This window comes from Cetorhinus maximus, chromosome 12 (assembly GCF_964194155.1).
Source record: "Cetorhinus maximus chromosome 12, sCetMax3.hap1.1, whole genome shotgun sequence".
NCBI lineage: Eukaryota > Metazoa > Chordata > Chondrichthyes > Lamniformes > Cetorhinidae > Cetorhinus > Cetorhinus maximus.
Window position 1 is genome coordinate 38,548,123 of NC_135890.1, and position 21,008 is coordinate 38,569,130.

The 21,008-nt window shown below is 39.9% G+C and overlaps 1 protein-coding gene across 2 annotated transcripts in view; it reads right to left on the reverse strand.

The window, feature by feature from the left end:
• Positions 1–16,433: 16,433 nt before the first annotated feature.
• gramd4a (GRAM domain containing 4a) overlaps positions 16,434–21,008 on the reverse strand; it is a 158,272-nt gene continuing 153,697 nt past the window's right edge. For both annotated transcript variants that reach the window (XM_078553353.1, XM_078553355.1), the window contains 3 exons: positions 20,759–20,843; positions 19,352–19,420; positions 16,434–18,851 (listed from right to left, as the gene is read on the reverse strand). In XM_078553353.1, coding sequence (XP_078409479.1) covers positions 18,750–18,851; positions 19,352–19,420; positions 20,759–20,843 — 256 coding nt within the window. In that variant the 3' untranslated portion in view covers positions 16,434–18,749. The remainder of the gene's footprint in view (positions 18,852–19,351; positions 19,421–20,758; positions 20,844–21,008) is intronic.

Here is a 21,008-nt window from a genome sequence, read left to right on the forward strand (position 1 = left end):
CTAGAGTTTAGAAGGATGAGAGGAGATCCAATTGAGGTATATGAGATGCTGAAGGGGATAGACAAAGTAGACGTGGAGCGGATGATTCCCCTTGTGGGGCACTCTAGAACAAGAGGCCATAGTTTTAGGCTAAGGGGTGGTAGATTTAAATCAGAGATGAGGAGGAATTACTTTTCTCAAAGGGTCGTGAATCTGTGGAATTCACTACCTCAGAGTGCAGTGGATGCTGGGATGCTGGATCAATTTGAGGAGGAGGTAGACAGATTTTTAAATAATAAAATATTGAAAGGTTATGGGAGAGGGCGAAAAATTGGAGTTGAGGCCGAAATGAGATCAGCCATGATCGTGTTGAATGGCGGGGCAGGGTCAAGGGGCTGAATTGCCTACTCCTGCTCTTAGTTCTTTTGTTCTTATGGTGAAGCGCTGATACGTTTTTTTTGAGTGGTTTCTGTCAAAGGTGAGCCAAACATGATTTCTTTTGCTCTTGGGACATTTTCTAATACCGTACATGCATTTTGGCCCTGCAGCTTTGCACCTAACAGATTAATTTAGAATGGGTATACAGAAAGAATTAAATATGTTCAAATACTTCAAAAAGTCTAGAATTAGAACTCAAGTGGCAGAAACAAATAGTCAAGCTGGCAAGTTCACAGCGGATAACTGATTCTCTGCTGAACACTAAGCAGGAAGATTAATACTTCCATCTGCTAGACAGGTGACTAATAGGAACCTAGTGAACCAAGCAAGTTCACAGAAGGCAAGCTATTAGAGACTGAATGTCAGGCTGCAATGTTCACCTGACACTCAAATTTAATAGTTACCTTGCATGAACTTGACTGGTTCACTAGGTTCCTATTAGTCAACTTTCTTGTATTTGTTTCACATATGAAGGCAATAAGTCCCTGCTGAATGTTCAACGCTATTAAAGGTTGACGCTCAGACAAACATTCAGCATGGAGATTAATACTTCCAGTGCAGATGAGTACAAGAAAGGTGAATAATAAGAACCTACTGAACTGGGAGGGTTCACGTAAGAGAACCTCTAGTATTTAGACATAGTTGCCTAGAAATTGTATTGTGCAGACCCATTTTTCAAGCGTTAATTGGTCTATTCAGGTCCCAATATGGCAGCCAGGTGCACATTTTCAGCCAGAAGTGAATTACTGCTCAGTGCTTGTACCGCTTTGTCTGCTATTAGCAGACAATCTTTCAGTCATAATTCCCCTACACTATCAAACTAATTCCAAAACCAGTTTGCTTCTACCTCTTCCCTTTTTCCAAGCCTCACTTTGATCCAAATTTTAGCAACCCCCATTACCATTTAATTTGCCCCACCTGGTTGCCATCCTCCTTACCTTCTTATCGGCTGCTGTGAGATGTTCTTCTACTTGAGAATTAGTATAAAATCCAAGTTATTGTAACATTGTGGAGAATGCTATTGCCGTGAGAATGAAATATAAGGGAAGACCAATGAAGATGCACTATGGTTAGGGAGCTATTGGGAGGTAGTAGGAGGAATTTGAAGTTGGCTGAACTGGACTAGCCATACAAATACTATAGCTCCAAGAGCGGGTCAGAGGCTAGAAATCCTGTGGCGAGTAACTCACCTGCTGACTTCCCAAAGACTGCCACCATCTACAAGGAACAAGTCAGGAGTGTGATGGAATGTTCCCCACTTGCCTGGGTGAGTGCAGATCCAGCAACACGCAAGAAGCTTGACAACATCCAGGACAAAGCAGCTCATTTGTTTGGCACCACATCCACAAACATTCATTCCCTCCACCACTGTCGAACAGTAGCAGCAGTGTGTACCGTTTGCAAAATGCACTGCAGGAACTCACCAAGCCTCCTTAGACAGCACATTACAAACCCACGACCACTTCCATCTAGAAGGACAAGGGCAGCATATAGATGGGAACACCACCACCTGGTAGTTCCCCTCCAAGTCACTCGCCATCCTGACTTGGAAATATATCACCGTCCCTTCGTTGTCGCTGGGTCAAATTCCTGGAACTCCCTTCCTAACAGCACTGTGGGTGTACCTACATCACATTGTCTGCAACAGGTCAAGAAGGCAGCTCACCACCACCTTCTCAAGGGCAATTAGTGATGGGCAATAAATACTGGCCTAGCCAGCGATGCCCACACCCCATTAATGAATAAAAAAGGTTTTCAAGATAGATATTACTTCCCTAAACTGCAGATGCAACATTTTCTTGTTAGTCGCTTCCTGGTTCTGCACATCCAAGCATTCAAGTTGTCCTCCAGTAATCGTTTGTTTGTGTGTGCTAATCCCCAATTTATTTAATTTCTCTCATGCAAACATACGTACGAACATAGGCCACTTGGCCCCTTTGAGCCTGTTCCACCATTTAATAAGATCATGGCTGATCTAACTGTAACCTCAACTCCACATTCCCACCTACCCCCTTTCACCCCCTTCCTTATCAAGAACCTATCGACCTCAGTCTCAAAAATATTCAAAGACCCTGCTTCCACCGCGTTTTGAGGAAGAGAGTTCCAAAGACTCACGGCCCTCTGAGAGAAAAAAATTTATCCTCTTTTCTGTCTTAAATGGGCGACCCCTTATTTTTAAACAGTGACTCCGAATGGGGAGGTGATGGTGCAGTGGTACTGTTGCTGGACTAGTAATCCAGAGACCCAGAGTAATGAATGAATAAAAAAAAATTGTAGATTCTCCCACAAGAGGGAACATCCTTTCCTCATCGACCCTGTTAAGATCGCTCATGATCTTATGTTTCAGTTAAGTTGCCTCATACTCTTCCCAATTCCAACGGATACAAGCCTAACCTGTCCAACTTTTCCTCATAAGACAACCCGCCCATTCCAGGTATTAGTCTAGTAAACCTCCTCTGAACTGCTTCCAAAGCATTTACATTTTTCCTTAAATAAGGAGACCAGTACTTTACACAGTTATCCAGATGTGGTCTCACCAATGCCCTATATAACTGAAACATAACCTCCTGACTTTTGTATTTGATTCCCATCGCAATAAATGATAACATTCTATGAGCTTTCCTAATTACGTGCGTAACACGTAATTTTGTGATTCATGCACTAGGGGACAGCCAGATCCCTCTGCATCTCAGAGCTCTGCAATCTCTCACCATTTGGATAATATATTTATTTTTTATTCTTCCTGCCAAAATGGACACTTTCTCATTTTCCCACATTATACTCCACTTGCCAGATCTTTGCCCACTCATTTAACCTATCTATATCCCTGTATAGCCTCCGTATGTCCTCTTCACATCTTACTTTCCTACCTATCTTTGTGTCATCAGAAAATTAAGCATCCATTCCTTCAGTCCCTTCATCCAAGTCATCTATATAAATTGTAAGAAGTTGAGGCCCCAGCAATGTTAAGCTAACTAGCCTGTAGTTACTTGCTTTCTGTCTGCCTCCCTTTTTGAATGAAGGAGTTACATTTGTTATTTTCCAAACTAATGGAACCTTTTCCAAATCTAGAGAATTATAGAAAATGGAAACCAATTCATCAACTATCTCCCTAGCCACTTCTCTTAAGACCGTTGGATGAAGTCCATTAGGACCCGAGGACACATCAGCCCGCAGCTCCAACAATTTGCTCAGTACCACTTCCCTGGTGATTGTAATTTTCTTGAGATCCTTCCTCCCTTCCATATACTGATTTACAGCAATTTCTGGGGTGTTACATGTATCCTCTATAGTGAAGACTGATGCAAAATACCTGTTCAATTCATCTATCTCCTTATTTTCCATTATTAATTCCCCAATCTCACTTTCAATAAGACCAATGGCTACTTTGTTAACTCTTTTTTAAATATCTATAGAAATTCTTACTATCTTTATATTTCTAGCTAGCTTTCTCTCATACTCTAACTTTTCCATCCTTATTAATCTTTTAGTCATTCTTTGCTGCTTTTTATATTCTATCCATCTTCTTACCTTTCACCAATCTTTGCGCAATTATATGTATTTTCTTTAAGTTTGATACTATCTTTAACTTCTTTAGTTAACCACAGATGGTGGGTCCTCCCCTTAGAATTTTTCTTTTTCATTGGAATGTATCTATTCTGTATATTGTGAAATATCCCCTTAAAGGTCCGCCACTGTATCTCTATGGACCTATCCCTTAACCTAATTTGCCAGTTCGCTTTAGATAGCTCTGCTTTCATGCCCTCATAATTCCCTTACTTAACTTTAGAATCTTAGTCTTAGATCCACTCTTCTCTCCCTCAAACTGAATATAAATCTCAATCATATTATGATTGCTGCTACCTAAGGCCACCTTCACTAAGATATCATTAATTAATCCTATCTCGTTGCACAATACCAGGTCTGGTATAGCCTGCTCTCTGGTTGGTGCCAGAACGTGCTGTTCTAAGAAACTATCCCATTCTATGAGTTCTTCATCTCGGCTTCCTTTGTCCATCTGGTTATCCTGGTCTATATGTAGATTAAAATCCCCATGATTATCACTGTACCTTTCTGACAAGCTCTCATAATTTCCTCCTTTATACCCTCTCCTGCCATATGGTTGTTGTTAGGGAGCCTGTACACCACTCCCACAAGTGACTTCTTGCCTTTATCGTTTTTCAGCTCTACCCAAACCGCTTCTACATCCTGGTTTCCCAAACCTAGGTCATCCCATACTATTGTGCTAATATCATCCTTAATTAAGAGAGACACCCCTCCACCTTTTCTTAGTTTCCTGTCCTCCCTAAATGTCATGTACCCTTCAATATTCAGGTCCCAGTCTATGTCATCCTGCAGTCATGTCTCTGTAATGGCTATCAGATCATACTTATTTATTTCTATTTGTGCTCTCAGTTCATGCCCTGAATCTTCTGGTTGGCGTGTGGAGACGGGCCCCGCTCGCCGACGCATAAAATGACGTGCAGTGACGTCGGGCATGTGTCCCGATGTTACCACGTGTCATTCCGTTCCTCAGTTTGGCGGTCGTGCAGTGGAGCCATTAATTAACTAATTAACCTGCTTCTCAGGGCTGCTGTCCAACCTTAAGGTTGGCGGGCAGGTGAAGAGCCCAAGCGGCCTTTGCATTTATCATGAAGCCTCATCCACAAGTGGGATGAGGTTTCATGAAGTGTTTATTAATCAACTAAAATTTTTAATTAAAATTCATTGCCATGTCCCATGACGTGTCTGAATAATTTTTTCTATATTTTTTTTTAAAGCTTTCATAAAGAAAATAATCTCCCTGAGACAGCTTCGTGCCTCAGGGAGATTTCTGTGCTCGCGCATGGGCGAAAGAGCGCAGGCCCTGTGTCTCCCTCCTCCCCCCGCCCACACAGGGAGTGCTCAGCGCTTCCGGGTGTGCATCATGCTGGGCGGGCCTTAATTGGACTGTCCACATAAAATGGCGATCGGCTGCGCACCTGCCCGCGCCCGCTCCCACCCAGCCTGCCAGATGGGGAGAAAATTCTCTCCCATATGTTTTGTTTCGAATGCTATGTGCATTCAGATAGAGAGCCTTTAGTTTTCTCCTTTTATTTTTGTAATGTCTAGCATTTTCTGCTGATTTACTCTCAGATTTGTACTCTGTACCTTCCTGTCACAGACTGTTAATCAATCTCTTGCCTTATCTCTACTCTTTGATTTAACACATCTTCCCAAATTTGATCCCTTGCCCCCCACTAATTAGTTTAAAGCCCTCTCTACTTCCCAGTTATGCATCTCACTAGAGCACTGGTCCCAGCTTAATTCAGGTGCAGACCATCCCAATGGTACAGATCCCACTTTCCTCAGTGCTAGTGCCAGTACCCCACAAACCGGAACCCGCTTCTCCCACACAGGTCTTTGAGCAACATATTCATCTCCTTAATTTTTTGTACCCTATGCCAGTTTGCACATGGCTCAGGTAATAATCCAGACTGACCTTTGAGATTATGCTTTTTAATTCAGTGCCTAGCTCCTCACATTGGCTATACAGGACCGCTTTCCTAGTTCTACCTATGTCGTTGGTACCTACGTGGGCCACGGCAACTGGATCCTCTCCCTCCCACTGCAAGTTCCTCTCCAGCCCTGAGCATTTGTCCCGAACCCTTATACTGGGCAGGCCACACAGACTCTTGCTTTTTGCTACAGAGAAGTGTCAATTCCCCTCACTACACTTTCCCCTACTACCAGTACATTCCTTTTTGCTCCCCCCACTTGAATGGCCTCCTGTACCACAGTGCTATGGTCAGTCAGCGCATCCACCTCTGCAACCCCCACTCTCATCCAAACAAGCTGAGAGGACCTCAAAACTATTGGACAATTACAAAGGCTGAGGCTCCTGCTCTCCTGCCCTCTGTATCCCCTTATCTGTCTCACTCGCAGTCACGCCCTCCTAACCCTGACCACTGAAGACCCTATCCAAAGGGGTGTGACAGCCTCCTGGTACAAGGCATCCAGGTAACTTTCCCCCTCCCTGATGTGTTGCAGTGTCTGCAGTTTGGCCTCCAGCTCAATGACTCTGAGCCGAATCTCCTCAAGTCACAAACACTACAGACGTGCTTGCCCTGGAACACACTGGCATCCAGATGCTCCCGCATGTGCAGCTGTGATACATCACCTTTCCTGCCATCCTTAATGTGTTTTAATTAACTACTTAATTATATTATTCAATTATTTATTTTCCTTTCTTAAATATATTTTCAGCTCACCACCAGTTCCTATGCTATTTTAAACCTTAGAAATAGAACACCACCTTCCCCTGCTCACCAAACTCCCAGATAGATACAGTTCCAAGCTGCACTAAAGACTTCAGAACAGATATTGTCAGTAACCGCAGTATCATGAGTGTAAAAATAATAAGGTAGTAATAGTGCGGGATTTCAACTTTCCCAACATTAACTGAGTTAGTCATAGTGTGATAGGTTTAGAGGAAGCAGAATCCTTAAAATGCATCCAGGAGAGCTTTTTAAGCCAGTATGTAGAAGGTCCTACAAGAGAGGCGGTAGTCCTGGACAGGGAAAGAAGCTGGGCAAGTAGTAGAAGTATCAGTGGGGGAACATTTTGCAGATAGTGATCATAACTCCGTTAGATTCAAGGTTGTTATGGAAAAGAACAAGAATGGGCCAGAAATCAGAGTTCTAAATTGGGGGAAGGCCGATTTTAATAAGATCAGATAAGATTTGGCCAGAGTGGACTGGGAGCAGCTACTTTTAGGTAAATCTGCGTCAGAGCAGTGGGACTCATTCAAGAAGGAAATGGGGAGAGTACAGGGCCAACATACTCCACTAAAGACAAAGGGTGGGACCAACAAATCCAGGGAACCCTGGATGTCGAGGGATATACAGGATTGGATAAAGAGAAAAAGGGAGGCTTATGGCAGATACCGAGGGCTCAAAACAGCAGAAGCCCTAGAGGAGTATAGAATGTGTAGGGTGGAACTTAAAAAGGAAATTAGGAGAGCAAAAAGGGGGCATGAAAAAACATTGGCAGGTAAAATAAAGGAAAATCCAAAGCTATTTTACAAGTACATTAAGAGTAAGAGGATAACTAGGGAAAGAGTAGGGCCCATTAAGGACCATAGTGGTGATTTGTGTGTGGAGCCAGAAGACGTAGGTAGGGTTCTAAATTAATACTTAGTGTCGGTGTTCACAAGCGTGAGGGATGATGTGGGTATCGAAATCATGCAGAAGGACGGTGATACAATTAAATAAATTAGCATAGAAAGGGAGGAGGTTCTAAGTGGTCTGGCAGGCTTAAAAGTAGATAAATCTCGAGGCCTGGATGAAATGTATCCTAGGCTGTTGAGGGAGGAGATAGCAGGGGCACTGGCAATAATTTTCAATACTTCTCTGGCCACAGGAGAGGTGCCAGAGGACTGGAGGACAGCCAATGTGGTACCGTTATTCAAGAAGGGAGGAAGAGATAAACCAGGGAACTACAGGCCAGTCAGTCTAACCTCAGTGATGGGAAAACTATTGGAAGCAATTCTGAGGGGCAGAATTAATCTACTTGGAGAGGCAGGGATCAAGGACAGTCAGCATGGTTTTGTTAAGGGGAGCTCACGTCTGGCCAATTTGATTGATTTTTCCGAAGAGGTGACCAGGTGTGTAGATGAGGGCAATGCATTTGACCTGGTCTACTTGGACTCCAGCAAGGCTTTTGATAAGGTCCCGCATGGGAGACTGATAATGAAGGTAAGAGTCTATGGGATCCAAGGCAATTTGGCAAATTGGATCTAAAGTTGGCTGAGTGGCAGGAAGCAGAGGGTGATAGTCGATGGGTGTTTTTGTGACTGGATGCCTGTGTCCAGTGAGGTTCCACAAGGATTGGTGTTGGGTCCCTTGCTGTTTGTGTTATATATAAACTATTTAGACTTGAATGTAGGAGGGTTGATCGGTAAGTTCGCGGATGACATGAAAATTGGTGGGGTGGTAAATAGTGAGAATAGCCTTAGATTACAGGAGGATATAGACGGGCTAGTCAGATGGGTTGATCAGTGGCAAATGGAATTTAATCCAGATAAGTGTGAGGTGATGCACTTGGGCAGGACAAACAAGGCACGGGAGTACACGATGAATGGTAGGACCCTGGGAAGTACCAAGGATCAGTGGGACCTTGGTATGCATGCCCACCGGTCCCTTAAGGTAGCGGGACAGGTAGATAAGGTGGTTAAGAAGGCATATGGGATACTTGCCTTTATTAGCCGAGACATAGAATATTAAAGCAGGGAGGTTATGCTGGAACTGTATAAAACGCTGGTTAGGCCACAGCTAGAGTATTGCATGCAGTTCTGGAATACGCATTATAGGAAGGATGTGATTGCACTAGAGAGAGTGCAGAGGAGATTTACCAGGATGTTGCATGGGCTGGAGAGTTTTAGTTATGAGGAGACATTGGATAGACTGGGGTTATTTTCCCTGGAACAGAGGAGATTGAGAGGGGACATGATTGAGGTGTATAAAATTATGAAGGGCATAGATAGGAAGGAACCTTTCCCCTTGGTGGAGGGATCAATAACCAGGGGGCATAGATTTAAGGTAAGGGGCAGGAGGTTTAGAGGGGATGTGAGGAAGAATTTTTTCACCCAGAGGGTGGTGGGAATCTGGAATTCACTGCCTGAAAGGGTGGTAGAGGCAGAAACCCTCAACATTTAAGAAGTATTTGGATGTGCACTTGAGATGCCATGGCATACAAGGTTATGGAACTAGTGCTGGAAAATGGGATTAGAATAGTTAGGTACTTGTTTGACTGGCGCAGACGTGATGGGCTGAAGGGCCTTTTTCTGTGCTGTAGACCTCTATGACTCTATGAGCTTACCATGTTGTCTTTCTGCAGAGTTTATGAAAAGGTGTAACTCTGAGAGTCTAGCTTATAAATGACATGTGAAAAACATTTAAGTACTCAGAATCTGCAAAATTGCTCAATTTAATTGCATTCAGCCACCAATTAATTGTCTTGTTTTCTGCTTTTAGAACAGTAACAGAAAGTGGGAATGTCTATTCCACAATGAATAACTCCTGTGGTGTATTGCACTGCAGTTGCTGATCATTCGATTGCCATCAAAATGACCATTTTATTGCAAACTCAAGTTCTCTTATTATCTTTCAGATACCCACATTGCCCAATTTGGAAATTTTATGTATACAAAATGATGTATTGTGCATTAATAATTATTGAATTTTAATGAAAGAATAGAAAAGGAAATCAGACTGGCAGCAGTTTTGCAACATTAAACTATGTTATTACTCTGCATTGCCACGAAAATGCCAAGTCCCCAGGTATTATGAATGCAAAGGTAATGTGACTAAATTATAGAACATATTTAAAAAAAAACATTCCAATAAATTTTTATCCCACAGATTTTGCAGCCTACTGCAAGTTACACTTGTATGTCATAGCTGGGCATATCCTTTGACAATCTTATTCAATTTGTTGACTGCTACATGCAGCAAAGCATTTGAGTAATTTGTTTTCAAGTAACTTCCATCTTTTATTTCTGTTCAAGTTGGCTTCACTGAATTTTAACATTATTTCAACACTCTCATGGCAGGACAAGCATCTCTTCAGTGAATCTGAACAACAAAGGAAATCAAGGCTTGCTTAGGTTTCAGGGCTTTTCATTTTATATAATGCTCTCAGTTAATGGGTTATTTTCTTCCAGTACCACGACAAATCTGATTTCTAATATTCGATGTGCTCCGATATTTTCTTTTAGAGTGTTCTGTAATAATAGCACACCAGTCAACAAAGGCCAAGAATTTGCATTTGAACAGAGACCTCTTTTCCAAATCTGTGTTACATTTTTGTACATTTGGTTTCAGCTTTCCACAGCTTATTTTTCACTTAAGTGGCACATTACAGCAAATTTGTAGAATTATACAACAATGTCAGTGTGGCAACAGAACATAAGTTTTTTGCATTTTTCACTTCCTGTGATCCTGAATTTCATTCTTTACTCACAAGATCTAAAAGTGTGACAATACAAGAAATAGAGTGGCTGAACAAAAGTGACACAATTAATAGATACAAAAGCTTCATCAAAGGACCCGAGCTGGGGAAAAAAAACTGAACAGAGTCAGTGAATAAGTCATAGCAAAAACAAAAATCTGAACAGTACCTGTCCAAGTCAACATGACATCAGTATAACCATATAATAGGTAAAGTCTTTACAATTCATAAGAATCCTGGGATTTGTACACACACACATCCAAAAATAAAAATTAGACATCAGTCACAGGTTTTCTGTTACCCCTAACAAGTATACAACATTTATTGCAAATTTGAACCATTAGCAAATGTTATTTCTGATTTTTATATTCTTACGATAACATGAGCAGTGCAAACATCACTTCATTCACAAACATATAATGAGGGCAAGAAAAAAAACCTATCAATAATCAGTTTATCTTTTGACTATGTAACCTCAAGCACTGAGCTGATCCAAATTCCTGGAGAGAAGGAAAATAAAGAACCTGGTAACAGAGCACTTGGAAATTCATAACATTATTAAGCAGAGTCAACACAGATTTATGAAAGGAAAATCACATTTGACAAATCTGTTTTTTACGGATGTAACCACTAAAAAAGGTAAGGGGGAACCAGCGGAAGTGGTGTATTTTAAATTTCAAAAAATAAAATCGTTTGAGAAGGTGCCACAGAAGAGATTATTACACAAAATTAGGACTACTAGCATGGATTGAGGATTGGCTAATGGACAGAAAACACAGAGTTTGAATAAACGAGGCATTTTCTGGCTGGCAGGGTGTAACTGCAAGGATCAGAACTTGGGCCTCAGCTATTTCCAATCTATATTAATAAGTTAGATGAGGGGACTGAGTGCAACTTATCCAAGTTTGTTGACAATGCAAAGTTAGGTGGGAAGGTAAGCAGTGCGGAGGGACAAAGAGGTTGGGTAAGTGGACAAGAACATGGCTGTTGGAATACATTGTGGTGAAGTGTGAAGTTATCCATTTTGGTAGAAAAAATTTAAAAAGCAAATTTTCTTTTAAATGGTGAGAGGCTGGGAAATGTTTGCATTCAGCAGGACCTGGGTGTCCTTGTACATAGATAGCAGAAAGTTCACATTCAGGTACAGCAAGCAATTAGGAAGGCAAATAGTGTTAGCTTTTGTTGAGATTGGTCCAAGGATCTCATGTGTTTGCTGACAGACAGACAGGCAAAGATTTCATCTTTATATATTTAAATAGGCTATCACATACTATATAATGAAGAATGTACCAGCCGGTAGTTTTCTTAGACTTTTCTTATTAACATTAAAAAATTCAATAAAAGTCACAATTTCACTCGAATATTAATTTCAGGGACAATAATGTTCCGTGGACCTACTTCTCCTGAAAGTCAAATGTAGTATGAATGGTAGATCTTTGAAAAGCTTGGTTATTGACAAGCACTTGATCTCACCAAAGTTATTCAGTTGATTTATACAGTTAAATACACCTGCGACTATGATGCGAAAATCTCAGCAATGACTTCATAAATGTGCATTATTAAACATCAGTTCTATGTTTTACAGCAAGAATCCTGCTTCAGCAAAAGTAAATACAGACAAAAGAAGTCATTCAGTGCATCTTTCCATGTGAGCCTAAGGGTCCTCATCATAGCACCATAAATGAACGGAAAAAGTATTTGCCTCCACTATCCTATGCAGATCAAGTGTGATATTAGGAACTCATTGCAAGAAAAAGTGTTTCTAACATCAGTCTAACTTGTATTTCACCAATGTATATTTATGTCCTTGGTGTTGAAGTCTATTCCATGTAGCATTACATGCCATGTGCAAGTTTATTTATTTTTGTCACTACAGTAAATCAATTGGCATGGATATGTCATGTGCAAAAGTTTGTTACCTTTGTTGTTTTGGATTGATTTGATAATGTGAAACTCAGATGATATCAACAAGGACCTCATTTGCAATTTTAAGTTGAGGCCTGGATGGAGGCTATCAGGTAGAGGACAGTTACAGCTCCCAATCAGATAAACCTACCAGTGAATCTGATTGTTTTAAAATTTATTTTTCAAGTTTTCTTGTGGTGCAGGAGTTCTTCTTCAGGCCCAACAAGGAAGCCTAGAGTCTTCCTCAGCTTCCTCATTATTAAACATCAGTTCTATGTTTTACAGCAAGAATCCTGCTTCAGCAAAAGTAAATACAGACAAAAGAAGTCATTCAGTGCATCTTTCCAAGTGAGCCTAAGGATCCTCATCACAGCACCATAAATGAACGGAAAAAGTATTTGCCTCCACTATCCTATGCAGATCAAGTGTGATATTAGGCACTCATTGCCTCTCCCTCTCCCCACCAAACAGGGCCAGTGCCTCCATTTTCCTTCAATTGGGATTAATATTTATCATTGCATACCAACCCCCCACCCCCACCACATCCCCAATCACAGTCTTCACTAAGCACCAGGAACAGTTACCATGGAGACCTGGTTACAGCCTCCTACAGCAAATTCCCTGACCCCCTCCCCCTCTCAACCAGGCCATCAAACTACCCTTGCATCAGGTGGAAATCTACACTTAATTTTTTTAATAAGATGCTGTTGTTGAGATCAGCAGGACCTCTATATCCTTGGTCTTGCCATGTTTCTCATCCATTATGTGGCTCCCTTGCACCCTCTCACCAATATCATGACCTTTATTTTCTTTCTATTCCTTATGAGGCCATTTTCTGTTTGAAAAGAATGGTCACTGGAAGAGATGAAGGAGCTGGGCCAACTGGTTAAATCTACAAGGAAAGTGAAATGGTTACTCACCTTCACTCCTAAAATCCAGTCAATTTGCACACTTGTGAACTTTCTCAACTCATTTAATCTTCTAAATGAGGTAATAGTCAAATTTGCTCTCATGCTCATGAAGATAATGGCATAAACATCCATGGATAACATTTCAACATTAATAATCAAAATCAAGGTATTTATCACCTCAGTTCAGTGGTGAAATGGCAGTATCAAGGGAGTGTTGCATTGTTAAAGTTGATATTTTTCAGTTGAGATTTTAACTGAGATTCTTCTGTCTACTTAGCTGGATGTAAACAATCTCATGGCCCTATAGTCTCACTGGTGTCCTGGCCAACATTCATTCACCAATTATCAACAAAAATAAAACTGGCCATTCATTCATTTGATGTTTGTGGGACCTTGTTATGCACAAATTGGCTGTCACATTTGCCTACATCGCAAGTGATTTCACTCCAAAACAAATTATTGCTTGAAAGCACTTTGGGATATCCCGAGAGTATGAAAAACACTGCATAAACTCTCTCTGGTCCTGAGATCAAGGGCAAAATTAAATAATCTCCACAAATTTACATCATACATTTCTTTTTAATTTTGCACTGGTCTCGTGACCCCCTCCTGCTCACTAAGACTGGGCTGAATTTCCCGGGGTTGGGAGGGGGAGAGGGAGTGGGTGCGGACTGCTCGCCTGCCTCCAGGAAGAAAGTTAGTCCCAGTGTGTTATCGCTGCAGGTCAGGCTTCTGCCCTTCATTGGGCAGGAAGTCCCACCCTCTAAAGCTGTCAGCCAATCTGATTGATCGGCAGCTCCAGCAGTCCCAGAACTCAGTGGTGGGTGCTGCTGGGAACTACAACGAAGCCCCGGAAAGACGATCATGGTGACTGGAGTTAGTGAAGTCCCCGGCTTTTATGGCAAAGAGAGATCAGACGGCCTAGGGAGGGGGGAAGGGGAGGGGCTGAGTTTTGGAGGGCAGACAGGGAGAAACAAAGGTGGAGATGTGACATCTTAGAGGGGTGCCTCTGATACACCTTCCAATTGATAACCCCCCCCCCACCCCTTCCTTCCCACCTTTTCAAAGAAGCCATTTAAAAAATGGCCTTTACAGTCTGGCCCACCTGCCAATGCCCAGCATTTCATGGTAGTGGAGGTGGATTGAGGCCCTTAATTGGGCAGTTAAGATCTTCAATAGGCCTATGGGTGGGCAGCCTAGTGGGCACCTTACTCGCCCCCGTATTATGAACAAGTCAGGGGTGGGCAAGGTGGAGGTGGATAAGATGGAGGTGGGTTGGGCACCTGGCACATTTTACATGCTCCCCAACCCCCACCCCCTCCGCACCAGCAAAAACACTCGCGGCAGGGGGCCGTAAAATACAGCCCACTCATTTCTATGAGCTATAGCTAGGAAGAGAACAGGACGACTAAAACATGGACAGGGTTAAAAAAAACAAGAAAAGAAATGTAAAAGCTAGTTTTTAACAGTTAAACAGAAATTATGAAAATGAGAAAAAGAATAGGAAGGGGAAAAAGTGACTATAAGAAAAAGAGTAAAAAAATAATGGAAGAATAAAAATGAAAATCCATAAAAATTTACTAGAAAGAAATGTGGCTGCATGAAGGCTGGGGTCTGCACTTTTCATTGTTGCCATTCTTATCTAGAAAATCCAGAAATAAAGACGCAGCCTGGGAAGTTTCTTGCTTAAGAATCTGGTAATTAAGTATCAGATCAGTCGCTGCAGAAGATGCCAATTAATATGCTGAGCAAAATGGTTTAATAGCATATCAGGTGAGCTGAGTAATTGTTTAAACAGGATTATCCATTTATTAACTGTGAACTTAAGCAATTGCTGGTTTTTAAAGCAAGGTGGATGTACATGGACCAATACTGAGGCACCAACAAAGAAATGGAGGGAAGAGAATATCACTGGTTGATATGTTTAATGAATTGTCATTGCATTTGAGAAGATTTCCTGTGCTTTGCATTTACAGGCCAGATTCTCTCCAGTCTTTTTGCATAATTCCAAACCTCTGGTATCAGGAATCAGCAACGTGGTCCTTCTCTGCATGGTTTCCAACACTTGAATGTCACCCTTGTGTCTCAGTGATGAGAAGTGGACATTGGACACAAGACATGAGCTAACCAGACCATGGTTGTGTTTGATCATGACTTCCTCTGATCTAAATTCAACAGTTCTGGCAATCTAGTTCATGTGAGAGGTTTTCTTGATCACTGCTTTGAACTGGTTGGACATGTTTAATTTAGCATCTACTAAGACTGGTAGGTGTCTTGCAGATTCATCCTCAGTTACTTCAATACCTTTTATGGAGCATGTGTGTGTTGATTCCCAAGTGAAAGGTCACTAAAACTGCCTCAAAGTATTCAATTAAAAAAATCCTTTTATACAACTCAGAACTATCTACCACAAAATTATACTATGGGGGAAAATAAAATAAGGATATTTTTTTCTGGGATGTATAGGCAACATCTGCAGCCAACAAAACTGAGACAATGGCAACTGAGCCTGTAGTTCAAAATGAATACAAATTAGAGCGGAGGTAAGGAGCAATGCTTCAACAATTTTCTTTTATGGGATGTGGGCATTCTGGCAAGGCCAGCATTTGTTGCCCATCCTTAATGCCCTTGAACTGAGTGGCTTGCTGGGTCATTTGAGAGGGAAGTTAAGAGTCAACCACATTGCTGTGGGCCTGGAGTCACATGTAGGCCAGGCTGGGAAAGGACAACAGATTTCCTTCCCTAAAAGGCATTAGTGAACCTGATGGGTTTTTACAACAATTAATGATAGTTGTTATGGTCGCCATTACTGAGACTAGCTTTATATTCCAGATTTATTTATTAAATTTTGATTCCACCAGCAGTCATGGTGGGATTTGCACCTATGCCCCCTGAGCATTAGCCTGGGCCTCTGGATTATTAGTCCAGTAACAATACCACTACGCTACCGTCTCCCCTAAAATGAAAAGTACAATGACACAAGTTTCCTGAAGTAGCAGTGTCCTGAGATTATTTCATTACTCCTCATCCAGTATCTATGGACAACTGCAAATTCAATTCGTATGTGAACATTTAACAAATATAAGGATTTCAATAATACTCACAACCATCAACAGTGCATACTTAAAATGTATAGGCACCCAATGGCTATAACAGATAGTAGCTGAACTACAGATGGTAGTGTACATTATAGAGCCATAATACAGGAGGTTTTTTTTTTTACAGAACCATTTATTTCAAATAAAAAAATTACGTGACTTTTTACAAGACTTTGTTTTCTTTTTACAATAAACATGATGCGAAGCTTGCAAATTTTATAGGGTTAAGTTATATTTCCTGGATCTATTAATATTTTCTGCTTTCTTTACACCAAAAGTTTTACATGATACCAAAAACAATTATGCACAACTTTCAATATGTAGACAGTCAATATATCTAATGCTTATCAAGAATGGCAACTGCTTTTTCATGATTGGGGATATTAAGAAAATAAATTGCCTTAGTTAAAAACTACCAGTTGATTTTTTTTTACAAAGTGTTTACATTTTTTTTAAACTTAAAATAGTTGCTAGCTTGTATCCTACAAGGGATCCAAACCAACAAATGCACTTCTAATCCAGAAGCTGAAAAATTAGCCCTCAGTAAACATACCCACATTAACAGTAAACTAAAGGTGCAGAGAGCTTGGCAAATGTTTGCACTTCATGAAACTATACATCACAAACCTACCATTTGCTGTTTCAATGGTGTTAAATCAGAAGTTGTGACAAATTAAACCTTGAACAAATCTAAGAAATTGGTACATATAGTTAGTATGAGTTATATTAATAAACTAAAAATATTCAGCATGTTTCAGGTCTCTTCACATACAGTATAAATTCCATTAGCAATTGGACAAATAAAAAGTGAGTCAGAACATCTTAAGAGAGTTGGTAACTGGCAGCTTTGCAGATCTCTGAAAGTTGTATCCTTTGGAGGTCTGTCAGTCATTACATTTATACATTCTGACTGGGCTGAGCACAAGACTATGACTTTTGAATTGGGCAAGTACAGGCAATGGCAGGGAGCAGCTGCTGCATAACATTGCTAAAATGATCGAAAGAATTTACTAAATACCAGAAAGTAAAAGGATTTGCAAACACCTGGCATCTTTAACATTCTAACATTTTGTGATGGAGATATTGGAGGAGATTTAAAGTTCAGTGCAGATAGCCTCTACCCTGAACATTGACAACAGCTAAAAATGAAAGAGAAAGGAACAGATTTATAGGAATCTTCAGAGCCATTGTATCTTTGAACCATACCATTGAGAAGCAGGACATGGGCTCATGTCTGTGATTTCCCAAAATTGGCTCTCTGAAGAAAAGACACCGATCAAAGGTAGGCTTTTTCACAAAGGGAGAGGAGGAATATTGGAAAGTGTCACTTGATACCACTTCTATGTGTGATCCAATAACTGTGCTGCTGATAAAGCCTTGAAAATAAATTTGACAATGGTGCAACTTAAAAAAAGGGGTAAGAGAAAATGTCACTAATGCAGTGGACATGGACAAAACCATTCTTTTACTTACACAAGAAAACAAAATGGAGTCAGATAAACCCCTCAAGTCTTTTTTTTGCAATGTCTGGAAAATCTAAGTTTTGGTCAAGAACCAGCCTTTTTGGAAAGGAGTTAGCAAGAAGTATCAAAGTATTGTGCATTAAATGACATAGGCGTGGTATTCAATCTTGCCTGTGGAAAACTGTGCAAAGCACTAATCTTTCCACACATTTATATTGCAACATCTGAGCAAAGCCTGTGGAAGGAGTGGGGTTGGAATCTTCAATCCAGAGAAATTGACTTGAATAGGTAGTTAACATGCAACAGAGTTTTAAAAAAATGTTTTAGTAATTACATTTTACTACCATGAAACACTGGATGAGATTATTACCAAAGTGGTTTGTGATATATGTATAAGTGGCTATATTATACTCTGACCCTTTCATGCTAATGTTTAACCAATCACTTCACAATGTATGAATGTTCTGAACAATTGCTTAATATCTATAATGTCCGGTTGTCAGGTCTAGGGTGCAACATATTCACTTCACTTAGTTTACTAGATCCTTCTGACAGGATAATTACCTCAATACTCTTGCCATCTGAAACGGACACTGAAAAGTATACAATCTTGGCATTCAGATTTTGCAAGTTTTTGACTCCAAATTTTATCTTACTTTTATTTTTAAAACCGCTCTCAATTCTTCCCTACCCCAATTTAGCCTAACATTTAAAATGCTTGTAAACAAATGCCAAAAGTGCTTACTGTGCAGGGATTACTATGAAAGTAACAGCACTTTTGTGAAGGACTCTCACCAAAATGTAAAATAACTAAACAGCAAGTTAAAAATATACAGATTATAAACCATCTATTCCAATTAAGTACAAAATCCATCACAAATATCAAACAGCTAATGGAAGTTCTTGTCCAACTGTTCATTTCCATATTATTGTATACATGAATTCTGCCTATTGTAAGAGCATGGTTAAGTTTCGTTACTGGATGCACTGGACGCTATTTTGGTATGTTGACAATTTATTGCTTCAAAGGCTTCATCTCGGTGCAACATAGCACCGAATACCAGTGGCTAAAAAAGAAAAAAAAATAGTTTCACTGGAATTCAAGGAAATAGGAATTAGATCACCATAATAAGCAAGAAGTTCCTTCTTTTCAGTGTAACACAATTCTATATAATATGCATTATTGGATTAAGTGCTGAAAAGCGAGCATGCTCTCTATAACAGATTCAGGTGTCACACTGTATTTATCCTGTTATCAGTGTACAGAAAACATAAGATAAATGGAGGATAATTCATGTTATTAACCTGTGCAAGAGAGTACCGAACCTTAGTACAGCAATGCACACCATTGTTTTGCTGTGTTGCTGTGATGCTTTGCGGCCTCACAAGACTAATAACATTATATGCCCATCCTGAGCATACAGTTGAATCCTCCTCTAAAGGATTTTGAGAAGACGATCTTAAGGGGATACAAGAACACCTTCAAATCGAGTAGAATTTTCATTTTTACTTTAAAGCTGAATATCTGAAACTCCAAACCACATCACCAAAGGAAGAAATGATTTACCTTTTGCGTATATGGAGTAGTTATTGAAATACCCATTCCTGATCCAGGTAAAACAGACAAAACTTTGTACTGTGGGAGCAAACAGACAGAAAAAATGGAGAGATAAAAAAATAATGCATAAAGGCAATGATTAGTATTTTGAGAGTTGAGATTAACTTTTTAGGCTATGGTCCAAGTAAATAAGAATACATAGTTAGTGAGACGATTACACTTCTGCAATAATCTAGTTAAAAAAGTGTTTTTAAAATGTCACTTGGAGCCAAATCAGGAGGAAAATATGTACACTCCTGTGGCACTGGTAAGTAGATGTAGGTTATCAAACTATTCTGATAAAAGATCATTGACTTGAAACATTAATTCTGTGCCTCTCTCTACAAATGCTGCCTGATTGGCTGAATATTTCCAGCATTTTCTGCTTTTACTTAGAATATTCCATTTGATCCTTTTAAAAATTAGATGCTGCCGTTAAAATCAAACAAGTTTGTGTCATCTCCAGTGACATAAGATTATATAAAAATATACAGGGTGCTGGGAAGGCTCCATTATGTTCACGTTACTATAGCATTCTTGAACAGCAGGAAATTTTTCATTATAGCACGACAAAAGCTAAATAGTATGAAAGCATCAAATATCATATTTCTACTAGATTCTATATAAAAAAACATAATATAGGAACACGAAAAGGCCACTCTGCCCAGTGTTCATGTTTTGAGAGAAACCGATGTTTCTATGAAACAAAATTATTAACCCACTATTAAAGCACATTTCTTGAAAATGTAAGAATATTTTACTGCTACGGAGATATTTTAAATCTTTGACTATAGGTAATATATATGAAGCAACTTACATTATTTTTAAATTAAAGGCATTGTATAAATCCAAGCTGATATTATATAACATATTTAACATAATTTTCAAACTCTGAAGCAATGCCCCTCTATTCCACATATTCCTCTTATCAGATCATCCAATGCTTCTTTATGGTGTAATGCTCTTCTCGCAGATGTTGATGCAATGAAAGCACATATGAGGTTTTGGACAGAAAGATCAGCACATTTCAAAGGTAATGCAAAATACTAAAACAGGAACATAAAAAATAAGGCACTTGTACTATATAAGCTCCAACATAAAATATCTAGGCACATTACAACTGTGATTCTTAGTAAACTGCTCGTGACTTCCAATTTCAGAACAAAAAAAAACAGAAAAAGACAAAAATACCAAAAAAACATCAAAATGCAACTTTTTCAAAGTTTAAGCTCAATTCAAAAAATTTAAACTTTTAAGAATGGCTATCACCTTCTCAAGGGCAATTAAGAACAGGCAAATGCTGGCCCTGCCATAACGTTCAAATCCCATGAACAAATAAAAGAAAGCAAAACAAAAACTCTCAGATCAGAAACGTACCTTTTGAATATCTGTAATTTCTTTTAGTTTTATGATCTTATTTTTCTTAGATGAACCAGACTTGGAGCTTTCAAAGCATAAATAACTGGAGGAAAAGAAGAATAAACTGTATATTCAAACAAAATACTGTGGATGCAGGAATTCTAAAATAAAAACAGAAAACACTGGAAATACTCAGCATCTGTGGAGAGAGAAACAGTGTTAATAACATTTCAGGTCTGTGATCTTTCATCAAAGGCTGTACATAGCG